This window comes from Dermacentor andersoni, chromosome 1 (genome assembly GCF_023375885.2).
Source record: "Dermacentor andersoni chromosome 1, qqDerAnde1_hic_scaffold, whole genome shotgun sequence".
In the NCBI taxonomy this organism is placed as follows: Eukaryota; Metazoa; Arthropoda; class Arachnida; order Ixodida; family Ixodidae; genus Dermacentor; species Dermacentor andersoni.
Window position 1 is genome coordinate 348,338,364 of NC_092814.1, and position 19,498 is coordinate 348,357,861.

The 19,498-nt window shown below is 43.4% G+C and overlaps 1 protein-coding gene across 1 annotated transcript in view; it reads right to left on the minus strand.

Annotated features, from left to right (window-relative positions):
* Window positions 1-393: 393 nt before the first annotated feature.
* LOC140214368 (hemicentin-1-like) overlaps window positions 394-19,498 on the minus strand; it is a 65,847-nt gene continuing 46,742 nt past the window's right edge. The window contains exons 9-11 of the mRNA XM_072285747.1: window positions 19,027-19,146; window positions 5,717-5,843; window positions 394-1,670 (exon numbers count right to left, since the gene is read on the minus strand). Of these exons, the coding sequence (XP_072141848.1) occupies window positions 1,310-1,670; window positions 5,717-5,843; window positions 19,027-19,146 (608 nt within the window). The 3' untranslated portion in view covers window positions 394-1,309. The remainder of the gene's footprint in view (window positions 1,671-5,716; window positions 5,844-19,026; window positions 19,147-19,498) is intronic.

Below are 19,498 nucleotides of genomic sequence, written 5' to 3' on the forward strand. Positions count from 1 at the left end.
AAACATATATAGATGGTCCTCGGAAGCGCCCTAAGAATGCTAACGCATTATAACGCTCGTATACATATATTTAGGCGTATTTAAGAACCCCTCGTGATCAAAATTAATGTAGAGTCTCCCACTATGGCGTACATTGTATTCATATTGTGGCCTTGACACGTAATGCCCCCAATTTATTTGCATTAAATGTTTTCCACACTTTAGAAAGCATAGTCCTAGTGATGGCGAATATTTATTTGACTTGGAACCATTGCTTATGCATGGCTTTGCAGAATCGTCCGTGCATTAAGCAGCTGGTGGCAAATATAGATATGTCAATGATGTAATGCCATGCATCCAGAACTTGGTGCAAGCATAATAAACAAGTTGAAACAAAAAGGCAGTTTTTGTTAATTTTTTATAATTTATTTGGCGTTCCCGTATATTGTAGAGCAACGCGGCTCCGACGTGTGCTGCGGTGCAAAGGGAACACTTGGTTTGGTTTATGGATAAGAAATGAATCTTTTCCTGATGTCACTGTTGTGGCTAGGCAACGTTCATCTGCAGAGATCTTTTAATTTCTCGTGCACTATTTTTCAATGATTGAGAAAATGAATGTGACCACAAGCAAGCAAGAAAATATAGTATGAAACACTTCTTTTACGCAAGCAAGAAAAAACTAATCAACTTAGGTTTATTCCCTGCATACTCTTTTCGGTACTGAAACATCTTTATTTTGACCCAGCTGTGCTGAATCGTAATTATCACCCAAATGAGCCTGTCAACGATAATGGCCAATCTGGGCAGCCAAAAAATTTGTGTACAGCAATTTGTGTTCTCTCTCGGGAACAAGAAGCCCACCGAATCCTCGAAATGTGTGCACTTTTGATACCCTGGATTTTTGAGACTTTCCTCTTAAAACAACGCTGAGTTTTTTTTTTCAGGAAGATGTGTCGCAGCAGATGTTGACACTAATGGCGCTCACTTGGAACTTTTTTCGAACACACATTTGTAAGTATTCGTTAGGCTCAAAACTGCTGCGCCAGACTCGTGGTTAGTGTACAATGCGACAAGTGCAGCATCATGCTGCAATGTGCTTCAATCATTGGCGGAGCATTTGTTTCGCTAAACTCGGTGATCTTCTCTCACGCTGACCTCGCAGACGGCGCGCTCGGTTGTGTACGCTGGGCATGTTTGAGAGCCTCTTCTTTTTTGCCGTGGCGTGTAGCCGCACAAGCCATGTTCAGGTGCAATTTATACAATGATGGAAAAGATGTTGCGAGAATTGGCAGTGAATGAGTGAATCCGTCCGGGCGTCCCATGTCCGTGGTTAAAACGGGTAGGCGCCTGTCGTGACATAGAGGAAGAACCGTGTGGTGAACAACACCGTGCTGTTGGCCTCGTCTCTTGAAACGGCATGTAGGGTGACGCGATAGCTCGTCCGAGGCTGCAGGTCGCGAGTGGCGACCACCAGGCCAACTCCGTTGTCGGCGGCGTTCACGTCGAACGGCTGCGCTTCACCGCTGAGAGACGAGAAGGCCGTGTGGTGGAGCGCGGCCCCGTCGTGGTCCCTGGCCACCAGTCGCACAACCGGGGTGCCAGAGAGGACGTCGCTTGGCAATGCCACCGACGCATACGTCACCACGTCACTGCTGCAGTCCTCGCGGTGAGAACAGCGCAGCCTGCAGGAGCTGCGTGATAGGCAACGCAGACGAGTGAGTCATTGGAAATGGCAGCTCTTCAGGAAGGAAAGGACGTGCAGCTAGCCAACTCTGTTAATATCCTGTTTGTCACGAGATTGACCAGCAAGTACCAGACATATGTGCATTGATGTATACTCCGAAAATTCAGCATGTCCTAAGAATACACGGATAAGTTATGGAGGTTATGTCATCAAGCAGAAGAGATCGAAAAGCTGGTTGAATTGTAGGGTGCCTCGATGCCAAACAGGTTTATAGGGTGGCGACACGGTCTTCGCCGGCGCCATATTGGTTCTCACCTTCGCCGCGTCGCCTTGGAGCGTGTACGGAAGCCCTCGTGATTTTGTCAAAATAATCCACATTTGCGCAGTAAGAATGGGTTATAAATCGGGATTTCATAAAAGCAAGTGTTTCGTTTCGTAATATATTTGCAAGAAACTGTTAAACACAAGATTAGGCATTTTAGAGGAAGGTTTATTCACGAGCTTCAATCTAGATACATGCGAACGGAAAATCGTTTTTCTCGGCAACCACTGCACCAATTTGTTAAGGTGCTTTTTTCATGCTCTACCGACCGTATGAAGTACAAATGGACGCGCACGAAGATATACACGCACAAGTACGTACACAAACACACACACACACACGTCCAACACGCACCCACACACGCAGAGACACGCCGACACGCGTGTATGCACACAAATATGCACACACACACATGCATGCACATGGAAACAGGCACACACTTCCCCAAACAAGCATACACAGACGCAAACACATGTACACATGCAAACGAAGACACACAAAGGCACACGTTGGTGCTCCCACAAACACCTAAGTGTACACACATAGATACACACAAACATGCATGCATATAAGAAAAGGTGCACGCACACACACAAGCAAGCATACTTAGACACACAAACAAGTGATTACGCACATGGACGCACAAACACGCTGAGCTTAAACACAATTAGGCAAACACAAACACAACCACGCACAGACACAAAGAAGGCACATGCACGTGCACACATAAACACGCACAAACGCGCACAAACCAGCACACATCACACACGATCACAGCCGCCCGCGCATACCAACACGCATGCAATTACACTACGCACACATGCGCAAAGTTATCCGAAACCACGCGAGTAATTCCAGCTTCTTGTGAACGTCACAGATATAGCTGAAAAGATTTCCACATGTTTGTTGGAGTTCAAAACTCGTTCTAAATTTTGCAGGATTTTGGCGGCAATTTATTTTTTCTGTCCAGCTGAGCTAGAAGGCACCAATCAAACATTTTTTTCAATCATACAGTGTATGGCCCAGTCATTCAATTGTGCGTAATACGGCAAGACAATGAAGTGGTGTGACTGCCAAAATAGCCTTTGAGCACTTCGAGTGCTTTTGGCACCGGCATAAGCGAGTAAAAATGCGAAGTTGGAATTTTTTTCGCAGAACGCAGGAAAATCCAGAAGCCACAAATTAAAATAGAATGGTAGCTAGGTTGACATAGTATACCTGGAAATTATTTGGAGCTACCAAGGTTCCGCTGATCACTTAAAAAAAAAGAAAACTCAATTTTTGGGGGGAAAGGCTTCATGTTAAAAATTTAAAACAACTACCTTTGGAGGTCGACCTCAAAATATATGACACGTCAGTAGAAAGCTCTACACGTCTGCTATGCATGTGAGAAGTTACAAAGAGGTAGTATTGTCTGAACTCGAGAAATTATTGTTTTGAATTTTTGCGTCAGCACTGCATTTTCTCCGACTTGCATCCAAGCTTGCCAGCCTTTGATGCAAACGATAAAGTTGGCTTCGTCTGCAACGTAGATGACTGAGAAATGGTGTCATGGTCTGCATTTTATTGCCAAGGGATGCACGCTCTAACGCAATGCAGCGTGTGCTTGGTGTGTGCCAGGTGAACCATACAGTCACTGCACAAGAAATATCACGATGTGGGTTATTTCGTCAGAGAGTGCTGCAGAGTTAAAATGTGCATTTGATGTAGTTTATAAACAGAAATATTTGTACTTATAAAGCAAGTTAATCCAGAAAGAGCGCTAATATCTTTTAGGCATAGTACTTTAAAAGCGATGTTGCACTACAATCAGCAAATTTCTTTACTGCTTTAGGAGAAATACTTTGTGCGCTGACCCATGGAACCAAAAGACTGTCGTAAGACGATGCAAATAGAAAACGCCTTCATAACTACAACTGAAAGCCTACACGATCGTAGACAAAGTCTTCTGGTGTTGCACGTTACCACTGTTCGACAGCCTGAACATGCCCGGGTACAAAATTCATATGTGTTCTGTTCAGGCTGATGTGGTTAAATATGGTTGACATGCACTTTTTGCATTCGTGAAAATTTAAAAAAATGCGAGTAGAGGCTGTGGCACTTGACGCTGCTTGTTTTGCTATTGATAAAAAGAAAATACACTCACCATTTCTGAATATTTTTTGGGGCTCGCTTTATTAAAGATATGTTCTTGCTAGAGGGCAAGGCTTCAATATTTATGCCGTCTGCGTGATTCACGTATGAACATTTAAAAAAATTATTTCCCTCCGTCTGGTATTTTGCGCTGCCTAAATAAAGCATGCATTCCCAACTCGATGAACAAACCAGCGTTCTGAAGCCATAAACTTGTGGCTCAACCAAGCACTGTGTTGAGCTAATTGGTGCAGAGCTGTCAAGATTTGCGGAGGAAAAGCGTGTTGTTTTTCTACATACCTTGGCGAAATGTGGCTCCGCGATTTTCTATTGCTGAGGTCGTGGCCTCGATTCGTGGGGGCGGTATGCAGGGGACATATTCTTGGATGATCACTTTCAGCTTTCGCGTGACTTGGTGCTCAACCAGTCAATCAGCTCATCCGGATTTGATCAACCAGCTGATCAGCGGGCGCCTGATGGCTGAGGCGATAGAATCGCCGAAAGTGATCGTCCCAGAATACATCCCCTGATGGCTTGTGTACCAAGATTTGGGTGCAAAAGCCTTAGTCAAAATGAAATTGCTGCTCGCTCTCTACCATGACATCTCTTGTTTTTTATAAGGTCTTCAATCTGCCTGTGTCTGTCTCTGTGACGATCGCGTTATGCCGTTTTGAATACCGGCCGACTGTGTGTGTGTGTGCGTTTCTATGCGTGCGTGTGTGCATGTGTGTGCATTGTGGCCTACGTAGCATGTACCAAAGTTAAAAAACATGTAAGTGCCACGTAGCGGGACAGAGCCAAGGTAATGTTGTTTGCCATCACTTGGAGCAAGTCAGACGATCTTGTGTACACCGCATGACATAATCAGTTATTAATTATCAAGCTTACTTTGAATATTACATTCAAAGCAAAAGTGTGAATGAGAAGATTGTAGACCATCCTGAAAAATGCCTGATCCAGCTTTCTGTTGCTCAATAATGCTACATAAAAGGATTTTTTGCCAAGCCTGAAAGAAAGCCCGCGAAACACGAAGTGCCACGCGACTAGACGCACGACACTTTTTGCTGGCTACAGTGGGCTTTTTCAGGCTTGGGAAAAACTTTTATGTAATACGCATTTCACGTAGTGTTGCTTCACTTCATGTATCACAACCCTTCATATAATGTTATGGAAAATAAGCTACTGACATAATGTATATGTAGTCAACATTACCAGTATGTACCACTATAAACAAACAAATAAATAAATGAAATTTTATTTTAATGGTAGTTATTTACGTAATTTAGCATTTTGCTTTGCTATCTTCAGAGTATGGTCAGCCTCTACTCGGTTCCTAGGAATCTTTCACCTCGATAGGTCAATGCATCTGCCGATTGTACAAAAGGTGCCTGCGGGCCCCACAAGCCTGGATGAACTCTTCACCGCTGACACTACCATGTGCGCATGCCACGTGTGCCGCATGAGCACGAGCACATGTTGCACAGAGTGGTGAACCCAGACAGGAATGGACATAACGCTGCAAGTGCTCCGAAGTATAGCTGCGAAAAACTGCCGCTCAGTCGAAGGCGAGCGTCGTGCAAGAACAAGGAGGTGCTCACTTCTCCCGCGCGTCCCTCTCGTAGCCGGCCGGGCAAGGCACATGGACGCACTCGAATGCTCCGCGCGTGTTGAAGCAGGCGTGGTCGAGGCCGCAGTCTGGTTGAGATTCCTGGCACTCATCCACATCTGCGAAGCAATGGCGGATGAAAATATAAATTCACTGTCAAGTGGCACGAATGAATTCCGGGGTTTTATGCGCCAAAGACACGATTTGATTACGAGGCACACTGTAGTGGGGTACGCTTGATTAATTTTGACCACCAGGGGACCTTATTGAGCCCCTTTACCGCAGCAAGCACTTATGTGCTTGCTGCGGTAAAGCTAGGGAAACGACGGAGCATATTTTATTAGAATGTGAAGACGTCTACCCAGCGGTCGATTATGGCACCACTGGCCTCCTTGAAGCCCTTGGGTTCAGCGGGAGCAGTGGTAAAGCAAACAGGTCCGCAATAGACATTAGTAAGAGGCGATTGGAGGATTGGTGGAAGAAAATTAGGGAAACGACAAAAGACGGAGACGTACAAAAGCACAGTTCGCAATAGGGGATTAGAAAGTGTGGACGTGGTAGTTCATAGCGTTTTTTTTTTCTTTTTTCATTGGTTAACCTAGGTAGGATATTAGGCAGCATAGTAGCAAGAGCTTGGTGGCGCAACCCACCGCCCCGTTCCAAAGGGGACGCTCATAACATCCATCCATCCATCCAGCCGAGGACCGCGGGCGGTTTTCCATTTCGCCCCCATTGAAATGCGGCCACCGCGGCCGGTCTTTGATCCCGCTACCTTTGATCCCGCTACCTTAGCGGCTATGGTGTTGCGCTTGGCAGCGCAACACCATAGCCGCTAAGCCACCGCGGTGGGCAACTGTCACGTGGTATCCTTAACTAGGAAAATGCAGTATCGCACAGGATGTGGACGTCGTCATTCTCCCTCAATTGCGCCAGTGTTCACCATAAAAGGGGTCTGTACCTCAGCCAAGTGAAATAACTTTCACTTTCTGTTCAGGCCTCTATTCACGCATGATGAAAAAAGAATGATTTGAAAAAATTTGAAAAACAATGGAGAAACGCAGCGTACTGCATGCGTCATCAGAACCTTATGCGGTGGCGGCCCTCAGATTAACCGCATATCTTTCCATCAAGAGTAGCGCAATGAAGGCATTGAATATACAGAGACAAGACGTTGATATCATTAGGGCTCGACAGTCCGTACTCTTCTCGTTTTCTTCATCCTCTGAGCCGGTGAGCGCTGATCCATGCCTAGGAAGTGACGTAGCATGCTCAACCACTGTCAAGGTGGCCTGGGAGCTTTGGACTAAGTCTTTAGGGACTGTACCACCTGTTTGTGTCTTAGTCAAAATAGGTCTTTAGAAAAAAAAAACACGTTACTGACAGCGCTGCTTAATACGATAAGACCTAACGTTACGGCTACCCAGCACTGTGCGCATCAATCTTTGGCACATATAGCATTTCTGTCGTATGTTGGAATGAATTCCACAAGTGTACTGGACAAATGGACTCTGAAACTATTTGCCGTATTTGTGGGACAGTCGTACCATGCCTTTAATTAGACGGATATGGTTTGAGAGCTTCCAGCTGGTGATTCATTACCTCCACAATATGTCCTTCAGGGTTCAGAGCTGGTAAAGTACGAATATCTACTGATCGATGGAATTTGATTTGATCGATGGAATTTGAAGTTGATCGATGGATGATGGATGGATTTGCCAAAAAGCTCTAGGTGAGGGTTCTTGGGGCGGTGCATTTGAGATGCTGATATGCTCACCATAGTCCCAACCAAGACGACGATGATGCGAGGTGTGCAGAGGAGCAAGATACCCATTCTCAAATTTTGTTTGATTATTTTATATTTCTTCTGTCTTATTTATATTGAACTACCCAGTTCTTGACCAACCCCCCAGGGTGGGTACATGATACTAATGTCTGGGCTCTGCACTTACATCTACGTCTGTCACGGAGTTCGACTGCCAGCTGGTACGGGTTAACTACATGCTTCGAAACATTGGTGTAATTCGACCTGCACTATATATTAATGCACTATAATAGCTGCACTTGGGTATCCACCTGTTTTGCATCGCCAAGCAGGAGAGCCACTGACGTTAACAGTCCTTGATATAGCCGTTCAATGCACTGGTACCATACGGTACCACCGCCTCTCTCTTTTTATAAGTAATGACGGCATCGCAAGGATAGCCAATAAAGTTGAATTAAAATTGCCAACTTCTATAGCACTGATAATAACCAAGCGCTGTCAGAAAGTTCAAAGTACCATGTTGCACGTAAAGAGCAACAATTAAAACAACAGCTACAACATAAAAATAAATTGACAGAGGCACATCAATTAAAAAGTATAAAAAGGAAAGAAAAAAGAACTAGTTCAATGGGCCAAGCAGCTACAATCGATGAGGAAATTCTGAGTGGTGGAACAAACATCCCTTCCTAGGCGAGGCTTCAAAACAAAGATGAAACTTACAAAACAGAAACTTCCAGGAGAAAACAAATCGAGGAAATGGGAATTTCCTAAATTCTTTTTCTCAAAGTAATGAAGTGGCAACATGACAAAACTAAGCAAAAACATCACTGCAGGTCCAACACACGTGTTGAAATCTATGTGAAGCAAAGCTTTGGTGAATCGGTTATTTAAATCCTATACAACTAAAAGCTAAGATTAAAATTGTGTTTATTTATACGCACAGCACTGGTCACAACTTTAATCTAATGCAATGTTAATGTTTATACATTGCACCATTCACAAGTCATGTCGAAATGTAAACTGCAAATCAGGCATATGCGCAGTGTGATACGTCGACACAGCGATGTCACAAGGAGTAAAGCGATGTATCATATTTGTTGAGAAAATATATGTATCTAAGTACGTTTAGAACTTCGCCACCACTTGTGTCAAAGTGGCCAAATATAGGTAGTCCATGTATCGTAAGTTTATCAAAAATACCAAAGAAGCCGCTGAATATCGTGCGGTTTTCCAATAACAGGTACATGTGCTTTGGAGATACCTATGAGCCAACGCTATATGTGCAAGTTTTATGTCGTGATTTAGTGTTTCATTACATCGAAAAGTGGTACATTCACTGTCATTACTTTGTCCAAATTCCGCTCTATATACAGGCCGGAGCATCCGCTGACACAAACCCAGCCCACAAAGAATCGGGTAGGTGAAAGATAAAAATTTATAAAAATCAAAAAAGTCGTCGCAAATCAGGTGTATATCTATTGACAGGTTTGCCTGCTTTAAAGATGCTTATGCGTTGACATTACAAGTACAGGTTTTATGTCGTGTTGTATAATGAAGAACACAACCGGGTTCACTGGCACTATTTTGCGGGTAAATTCCGCACTTATAAGCTTGCTTGCTTGTATAGCTTGTACCTTGGTATGCTTGTCCTTTCTGGTGAAAGAACATGGAAAGACATGAAATCTGGGATAGTAGGCAGGGAGAGCGTCGCTTTAAGCCCAGCGAGGAGGGCACCAGACCATGAATATGTCGGCAAAGGCTTAGGGACCTGCCGTAGTGGCGTAGTGGCTATGTAGTTGCGCTGTTAATAAGCTCGAGGGCGTGGTACCAAATTCCGGCCACGGTGGCCGTATTTCATCACCATCATCATCATCAGCAGCAGCAGCAGCCTGGTTACGCCCACTGCAGGGAAAAGGCCTCTCCCATATTTCTCCAACTACCCCGGTCATGTACTAGTTGTGGCCATGTTGTCCCTGCAAACTTCTTTATCTCATCCGCCCACCTAACTTTCTGCCGCCGCCTCCTACGCTTCCCTTCCCTTGGAATCCAGGCCGTAACCCTTAATGACCATCGGTTATCTTCCCTCCTCATTACATGTCCTGCCCATGCCCATTCCTTTTTCTTGATTTCAACTAAGATGTCATTAACTCGCGTTTGTTCCCTCACCCAATCTGCTCTTTTCTTAGCCCTTAACGTTACACCTATCATTCTTCTTTCCATAGCTCGTTGCGTCGTCCTCAATTTAAGTAGAACCCTTTTCGTAAGCCTCCAGGTTTCTGCCCCGTACGTGAGTACTGGTAAAACACGGCTGTTACACACTTTTACCTTGAGGGATAATGGCAATCTGCTGTTCATATGCACCCCAGCCCATTCTTATTCTTCTGACTATTTCAGTCTCATGATCCGGATCCGCGGTCACTACCTGCCCTAAGGAGAGGTATTCCCTTACCACTTCCAGTGTCTCGCTATCTATCGTAAACTGCTGTTCTCTTCCGAGACTGTTAAACACTTTAGTTTTCTGCAGATAAATTTTTAGACCCGCCTTTCTGCTTTTCCTCTCCAGGTCAGTGAGCATGCATTGCAGTTGGTCCCCTGAGTTACTAAGCACGGCAATATCATCTGGGAATCGCAAGTTAGTAAGGTACTCTCCATTAACACTTATCCCCAATTCTTCCCAATCCAGGTCGCTGAATACCTCCTGTAAACACGCTATGAATAGCATTGGAGAGGTCGTATCTCCCTGCGTGACGCCTTTCTTTATTGGGATTTTGTTACTTTCTTTATGGAGGACTACGGTGGCTGTGCAGCCGCTGTAGATATCTTTCAGTGCTTTTACATACGGCTAGTCTACACCCTGATTCCGTAATGCCTCAATGACTGCTGAGGTTTCGACTGAATCAAGCGCTTTCTCGTAATCAACGAAATTTATATATAAGGGTTGGTTACATTCCCCACATTTCTCTATCACCTGATTGATAGTGTGAATATGGTCTATTGTTGAGTAGCCTTTACGGAATGCTGCCTGGTCCTTTGGTTGGCGGAAGTCTAAGGTGTTCCTGATTCTATTTGTAATTACCTTAGTAAATACTTTGTAGGCAACGGACAGTAAACTGATCGGTCTATAATTTTTCAGGTATTTGGCGTCCCGTTTCTTATGGATTAGGATTATATTAGCGTTCTTCCAAGATTGCGGTACGCTCGAAGTCATGAGGCATTGCGTATACAGGGTGGCCAGTTTTTCTAGAACAATTTGCCCACCATCCTTGAACAAATCTGCTGTTACCTGATCCTCCCCAGCTGCCTTCCCCCTTTGCATAGCTCCCAAGGCTTTCTTTACTTCTTCCGGCGTTACTTGTGGGATTTCAAATTCCTCGAGACTATTCTCTCTTCCATTATCGTCGTGGGTGCCACTGGTACTGCATAAATCTCTATAGAACTCCTCAGCCACTTCAACGATCTCATCCATATTAGTAATGATATTGCGGGCTTTGTCTCTTAACGCATACATCTGATTCTTGCCTATTCCTAGTTTCTTATTCACTGCTTTTGGGCTTCCTCCGTTCCTGAGAGCATGTTGAATTCTATCGATATTATATTTCCTTATGCCAGCTGTCTTATGCTTGTTGATTAACTTGGAAAGTTCTGCCAGTTCTTTTCTAGCTGTAGGGTTAGAAGCTTTCATACATTGGCGTTTCTTGATCAGATCTTTCGTCTCCTGCGATAGCTTATTGGCATCTTTTCTAACGTAGTTACCACCGACATCTATTGCACATTCCTTAATGATGCCCTTAAGATTACCGTTTATATCTTGAACACTAAGGTCATCTTCCTGAGTTAAGGCCGAATACCTGTTCTGTAGCTTGATCCGGAATTCCTCCATTTTCCCTCTTACCGCTAACTGATTCATTGGCTTCTTATGTACCAATTTCTGCCGTTCCCACCTCAAGTCTAGGCTAATTCGAGTTCTTACCATCATATGGTCACTGCAGCGCACCTTGCCGAGCACGTCCACATCTTGTATAATGTCAGGGTTAGCGCAAAGTATAAAGTCTATTTCATTTCCAGTCTCGCCATTCGGACTCCTCCACGTCAACTCTCGGCTATCCCGCTTGCAGAATAAGGTATTCATTATCCGCATATTATCCTGTTCTGCAAACTCTACTAATAACTCTCCCATGCTATTCCTAGAGCCTATGCCATATTCCCCCACTGACTTCTCTCCAGCCTGCTTCTTGCCTACCCTGGCATTGAAGTCGCCCATCAGTATAGTGTATTTTGTTTTGACTTTACCCATCGCCGATTCGACGTCTTCATAGAAGCTTTTGACTTCCTGGTCATCATGACTGGATGTAGGGGCGTAGACCTGTACGCGCATCAATTTGTACCTCTTATTAAGTTTCACAACAAGACCTGCCACCCTCTCGTTAACCCTATAGAATTCCTGTACGCTACCAGCAATATCCTTATTAATCAGGAATCCGACTCCTAGTTCTCGTCTCTCCGCTAAGCTCGGTAGCACAGGATGTGCCCGCTTTTCAGCACTGTATATGCTTCTTTCGTCCTCCTAACTTCATTGAGCCCTATTATACCCCATTTACTGCCCTCTAATTCCTCCAATAGAGCTGCTAGACTCGCCTCGCTAGATAACGTTCTAGCGTTAAACGTTGCCAGGTTCAGAATCTGAACCTGGCCGTATTTCGACCGGGGCTAAATGCAAGAACGCCCGTCTACTGCTGTGCATTGAGTGCACGGTAAAGAACCCTAGGCAGTCGAAATTAATCCGGAGTCCCCCACAACGGTGTGCCTCATCGTTGTTTTAGCACTTGAGAGCCCTGAATAAAAAAAAAAAGTTTAGCGGAGGGATACAGCAATTCTAAAGAATATGTCAAGCCTATGTGTGTTGCGTAATTCAGTACACTAGGAAAGTAACAAGTGCGCAGATATTTAAAGAAAAAAAATTGAAATTAAGAAGTACGAAAACTCGCACAAGGTTTATAATGTTCAACCAATATTATTTCAAATAAATGCGTAAATAATGAAGCCTGAAACACAAATGCTAACACACCCACAAGTGCTGCAAATGCTATGAGAATGCATTATGAACGAAACAATTTCATGGCCCCAAACGACGGGGAAAATGCGGTGATACGCATACCTCTTGGCCGCCATTGCACATGACCACTCATTGAAATAATTCACGCTGCTCGTCGCACCACAAATTCTGACGGAAAATCTTTGCAATGGCGGCCCAGCACAACGTCACGCAACCTCCAATTGACGCTTACTAAATGGCCTTTCCTGTGACACTCTTCACGGCATATTCATTCAGCCAATCAGCAAGACGAAATGGTGGCTATCTTGGACCGCCACCACATGTTCGCAAAATTGCTGATGCATTGCACTGTCTTCTGCATGCTACCGCTGACTTTTCTTTTTGAAGCACTAACGTCTCAATATAGCTCCCAAGAACCAGAAAAAAATATTACCCGTATCAGAAAAGTATTAGATGTTTCATCAACTTGATGAAAACGCAAAATTGAATTTTGCAAACTTCCGCTTTCCCGGACAAATTTTAAAACACTCGACCTCTCGAGAGCCATTCAAGGAGTGAACCTAGCGAATAATGGCGACAGTGCAGCTGTCATGCGTCTCGAGAATAGAGACCCCAGAGTAGCACCCCTGTTAAATAAGGTGTATCAGTCTTACTCTTGCTTTGCACCATAGAGTTTCCTACAATAATTACAGAGGGAGCTCTGGCCCTGCAATGATTCAGCCACCATGTGAATGATGGGTATTGTCTATGGATGTGTCCGATCTTCAGGCTTGGGGCTTCAGTGTTCTTGTGGCTTTGTTTATTACGCTGTCGCTGCAAGCACGCATAATGGCGGCTTATTGCAGTGGTTCCAGTTGTCGATGCATCCGTGGCGCAATGATTTCAAATCTGCCGTTTGTGCTAGGGGTGTTGTCTTCTAATTCTGCTGTCGGAGAATTTTATTAGTGCCTATTTAATTATTTATAAACAGTACCTTCTTAAAAATGATAACATGATGGCAAAGTGACGAAGCCCTTTAAATCCAGAAGGACGAAATTTAGGCAAACCCATGTACTACCCCTCATTACCATGCTGGCAGAACGGCTCTGCTTACAGCTCCCGTAGTCACTAGTGCCACAGTTTTCCCTAGTTATTGTATGAAACTCTATGCCCTGCACCAACTTTGCGGCCAAATGTCTAGAGAAAATCAGGTAAGCTTAGTAGGCAAGAAAACAACGATTTTGGAACTTAACAAAGTTTATGGCTTTTATTCTATTCGAAGCCTTGAACATGTCCTCTTGGTGCTAAGTTCGCCCCCCCCCCCTCCAAGAGTTTCAATTGCCGCTACAGACCCCGAATATGGTATCTACGGCATCGCCGATACTGCCACTTGAACTAGGACGGAAAGTGAAAAATTTATTTTTTTTTCAATTCTAGTGCAATCTTTCTAGCTGCAATTACTTGTATAGAGGGAACTGGACACGTGCATCGCTTAGGCGCTGCACGTCGGCCAGTGGTGGTGAAATGTCGGCCAGTGGTGGTGAAATTGGCATCATTTAAAGTAAAGGAAAACATACTAACACAAAGAAGAAACTAAAAGGATCCGGGTTATCCATTCAAGAAAGCTTCTGTCGGGCAATTAGAATAACTAGGAATACGTTAATTAACTTGGGAAGTCCTCCGGTCAATTGTATCATCTCAGGTACAACAAACTGTTCATCAACAAAGCGTGCTACATCTATTGATCTCTAACCGATACTGTTTATGAACTTCAGCAGAACAGTATTGCTACTGCCAGCAGTAATGTAGGCCGCACCGCAATAAATTTCCCTGCGAATACCCCTCCCCTGTTTAAAGTTAGCATTTCGCGGCCGTACAGAATAAGCATGGCAACAATTACTCTGTACTGTTTACTAACATCCGCTCCATCATGAATAAGAGCGATGCCTTGTCTGTAGTGATCGACACGTGTAATGCAGATATCGTTCTTTTGGTTGATGTCCTGGCTTTCAGATAAAATTGAAAATTCGGAACTTTTGGCGTGCAGTAATGCTTACAATATTTATATAAATGATCGAATAGGACGATGTGGCGGTGGGACCATGATCGTTATTACATCGGATATCACCTCTTTTGATATACACGTGCCTTCACAGAGTGAATTCATGTGCTGTTGTAGTCACATAAATAAAAAAGATGTGACATTTGCCGCTTGCTATCGACCACCCGATAGTACACCCACATTTTACAATGAACTATTTGACTGTCTTAACCAAATCCTTGTTGAACATCCAGCGGCACCAATATTGTTGCTCGGTGATTTCAATTTCCCCGATGTTGACTGGGCTGTTTGCTTCCAATCAGTGACTCTGTCCTCATCCCAATGTTCAACCTTTCTTGATATATGTTCGACCCTTGGCCTTACCCAGCTAGTTACCTGTGTCTACCTGTGTCACTGCCATTTATTCCAACATCCTTGACCTCGTCTTCACCACATCTCCTGATTCAATTTTTCATTATCAATTATACCTGGTTTAAGCGACCATTCCGTGATTCATTCTGCTATTCTCTTACGTTCGTGCCAGCGTCTAAAATACTGTAAGAAAATTCACGACTACAGTAGAGCAGGTTTTCCTCAATCAATACTGAGTTACAAAGTGCTGCCAATTCCTTCTTTCCACAGTTCTGGGAAAGGTCTATTGCAGAAAACTGGCTCCTTTTCAAAAATAAGGCTGAAACACTAATTGAAAATATCTTCCGACTCGCCTATTATCTTCATGCAATCGGGCTTCTTGGTTTAACGTTTGTTTAAAACGGCTTCGTAACAAGAAAAAACTCATTTTTCAATGCTTCAAGCTGTCTGGGGGAAACCAAAGCAAAAGCTGCCTATGTAGCTACGTATTGCATCTTAATATACCATGGCCATCTGCTCAGCCAAGTACTACTTTTTTTTCTGAAACAGTACCACATATGCTCACAACCAATCCTAAGAAGTTTTGGAACGTTATCAATGTACGCAAACCTAAAGAAATTGTTCAGAAAACGGACGCTGGATTTCCTGTCGCCCGTGAGCTTTGCTCAACAGCTGTTAACGCCACATTTTCACTATCTTTTTCTGACGCTCTAACAGATACTTCACTGTCAGCACGTGCCTTTATGTACCTTGAGATGGAGCCGATTTCGATCGACGTTGATGGCATATGCAATATGATTCAAAAAAGCTAAATCTTCTCATCCGCGGGTGTTGATAACATAAATTACAAATTCCTGAAGAGTACTGTAGCATACTCATCTGCTTTCTTGCCATATATTTTTACTCAGTCTTTGCAGAATTCAACACTTCTAGACGACTGGAAGACGGCGAAGGTGAATCCAGTCCACAAGCCTGGTGATATTCATCATCATAATCATCATAAGCCTAGCTACGCCCTCTCCCAAAGGCCTCTCCCATACTTCTCCAACAACCCCGGTCATGTGCTAATTGTGGCCATGTTGTCCCTGCAAACTTCTTAATCTCATCCTCCAACCTAACTTTCTGCCGCCCCCTGCTACGTTTCTCTTCCCTTGGAATCCAGTCCGTAACCCTTAATGACCATCGGTTATCTTCCCTCCTCATTGCATGCCCTGCCCATGCCCATTTCTTTTTCTTGATTTCAACTAAGATGTCATTAACTCGCGTTTGTTCCCTCACCCAATCTGCTCTCTTTTATCCCCCCTTAACGTTACACCCATCATTCTTCTTTCCATAGCTCGTTGCGTCGTCCTCAATTTAAGTAGAACCCTTTTCGTAAGCCGCCAGGTTTCTGCCCCGTAGGCGAGTACCGGTAAGACACAGCTGTTATACATTTTTCTTTCGAGGGATAATGGCAACCTGCTGTTCGTGATCTGAGAATGCCGGCCAAACGCAACCCAGCCCATTCTTATTCTTCTGAAATTCTTCTGGCGATATCCATAACCCTTCAAACAATCGGCCGATCTCCTTAAGAGGGAGCTTTGGCTCGGGCCCAACTCCGACGCGGCCTATTCAAATACATGTAAAACGCAAAAACGCTTTTCTGAGATAACCCCTACACTGATTTTGATAAAATTTGCTGCATTTCAGTAAGAAAGTTAAATTCTAGTGGCTGCTGGAAGTTGAATTTTGATTTAGGACTTGAATTTTGTTTAAAAGATTTTCAAAAATTTGAAAGCTTGAAATAGATAGAAGAACGAAGTTTACAAATTAATAGCTCTGCATCAAGAACAGATATCACGGTTCTGTAAACGCCACCCATTAGATCATTGCAAGCGGACACATTCTATATGTCATTTTACATTAATTTGTTACATTGTGTACACAGGTTCCGCAAAAGCTGTATTTTCATAATACTACATTTTTTGAAATTCATCTGTAACAAATCAACCTTGTCCGCTTTAGATGTACTATTAGATGCAATTCACGAAATTGTGATAGCATCTTTCACTGCTGAGTGACGGAGTTGTAAACTTGATAGTATCGTTTTCTGGAAACTTTAGATTTTTGACAATTTTTAATAAAAAGTTGACGACCTAATTCAAAAATTCTAAACCAGCAGTCACTATATTTTAAATTTTTCTTTTAAATGCAACAAACTTCGTCAAATTTGGTGCAGTGGTTGTCAAGAAAAACGGATTCTCCTCTTACATGTATTTAGAGAGGGGCCCCCGAGTTAAAGCGTCCTCTTAAGTTCTATTCTATGCAAGTTACTAGAGCCCATAATCTACTGCAACCTTGTTGGTTTTCTCGAGTCTATTAAATTTTTTACGTCACAGCAGCATAGTTTTCGTAAACATTGTTCTTGTGAGACTCAAATACAACCCTTAATAATGATTTGTCTTCCGCTTTAGATCGAGCTTCAGTGATTGACTGCATCTTCCTTGACTTCGCGAAAGCTTTTGACACCGTCTCACATCGACTACTATTACTGAAACTGAGCGCACTTCATCTTGGTTGGAGCTCGCTTAAATGGATTGAATGTTGCTTGCAGAATAGAACACAATATGTTTCTGTTAATAATCATGACTCTAAATCATGCTATGTAACATCCGGTGTTCCTCATGGGTCAGTCCTTGGGCCTCTTCTTTTTCTAATTTACATTAACGACCTGCCTGATTCTGTTGCTTCTAATATAAGGCTCTTTGCAGACTGTGTTCTGTACTGCATAATTTCTAATGAGTTTGACTTCCCCATTCTTCAATCTGACCTTCATGATATTTCCTTTTGACGTGACACATGGCTTATGAAACGAAACATTAACTAATGCAAGCAATGAGGGTGTCTCGAAAAATTGACCCGTCCACTTCTCAAGGCTACGATCTTAACGGTTGCCCTCTTCACTTTGTAGACAGCTACAAGTGTCTAGGCGTCTATATTACTAAAAACCTGTTTTGGCAGATACATATCCACCATGTTATTAACAAAGCTAAAAGTACCCTTGGTTTTCTTCGCCGGAATTTCCGCCTCACTCTTGTTCCGTTGAAACCATTACTGTATAAAACACTTGTGCGTTTTAAACTCGAGTACGCTTCACCCATATGGGACCCGTACACTACCTCACTAACACATTCCTTAGAATCAGTTAAAACCACTAAACTAGATTTACCTTCTCTAACTATTATTGCTTAGTCAGCGTTTCTAGCATGGAGCAACAGCTTGATCTACCTCTCCTTTCTAGTAGATGTCGAATTTTCCGCTTATGGCTGTTTCGCAATACATACTACACTAATAATGACCTAAAGTGACACTTTTTTCGCTTCCAAACCGTTTGTCATCCCGCATTGATCATTGAAAGAAGGCTGGGGTGCCTCAGTGTAAAAGCAATGAATACCTCGAAACCTTCATTCCGAAAACAAGTCAAGACTGGAATCGCCTTGCCGCCTCCATCGTCGCCATCACAGATCATGATGTGTCCATATCGGCTATCTGTGATCATGTGCTGCCTCATTAGCCATTTTTTTTCTTTTTTTACTATTGCCGCTCCTCTCTGTAATGCCGGTACGGCCTTGCAAGTAAATAAATGAAATTAAATAGTAAAAGGGGCAAAACAATGAAAATGGTGAAAGGATCAAAATGTAAGATGACATATGATATGAAAATTATCAAATGAGTAAGAAATAAATAAGAAAAACACACGTGAATATAGAGAAGTCTTTTGATGTTAACATGGCTTCTGTACTCAAAACTGCACTTGTCGCTACCTGTGTGCGTAGACAGTCCCGTCTACTTCTCTATAATAATCTTATTATGATCGAGATGTCGAATCTGTGATTACTGTACGGACAGGATTGCCTATTGTAACTTTCCCACACTTGTTCATCACCTAAAAGAAGCATGTAACGCTTCCTAAGAAAATGGAGGAAGTATTTGGAATCGTATAAGATGTTGTGCAACAAAATAATTCACGAGGCTGTGCACTTAACACGGGCCACTGGTCATCTCTAAAAACCTGCAGATCTTTAGGTGGCACCCGTGTCCCTTGCAATTGCTTACCGTGGCACGTGTAGCTGTCATCTTCCAATTCGTAGCCGACCGGGCACACACACTCGTAACTGCCTGGCCTGTTCTTACATTCGTGCTGGCACTGATTGTAGTTTGCGCATTCGTCTTCATCTGAAACACCGCAAAAGATTATGCACATTCAGCACACGTTTTCAAACCAATGTGCGAAGCTTTCGTGGAGCCGTTAATTAAACGCTATGCAATCGAATCCAATGCGTACAGGTGTGTTTACATTCATCCTATGCATGGGCGTAACCTCGTGCGATCCTTACATTAGCCTACCACATAGCTCACAACTTTAACCTAATGAAACTGTGCAATGTTTACGCACTACAGCGTTGACAAACTGTTACGAAATGCAAGCACGATTTTAGGCGAATACACACTAAGACGTCGTGGCAGCGATGTGAGGAGGACTGAGGCAATGCTTGGTGCTTGTCAAGCAAAGATTGCTGATAACAAG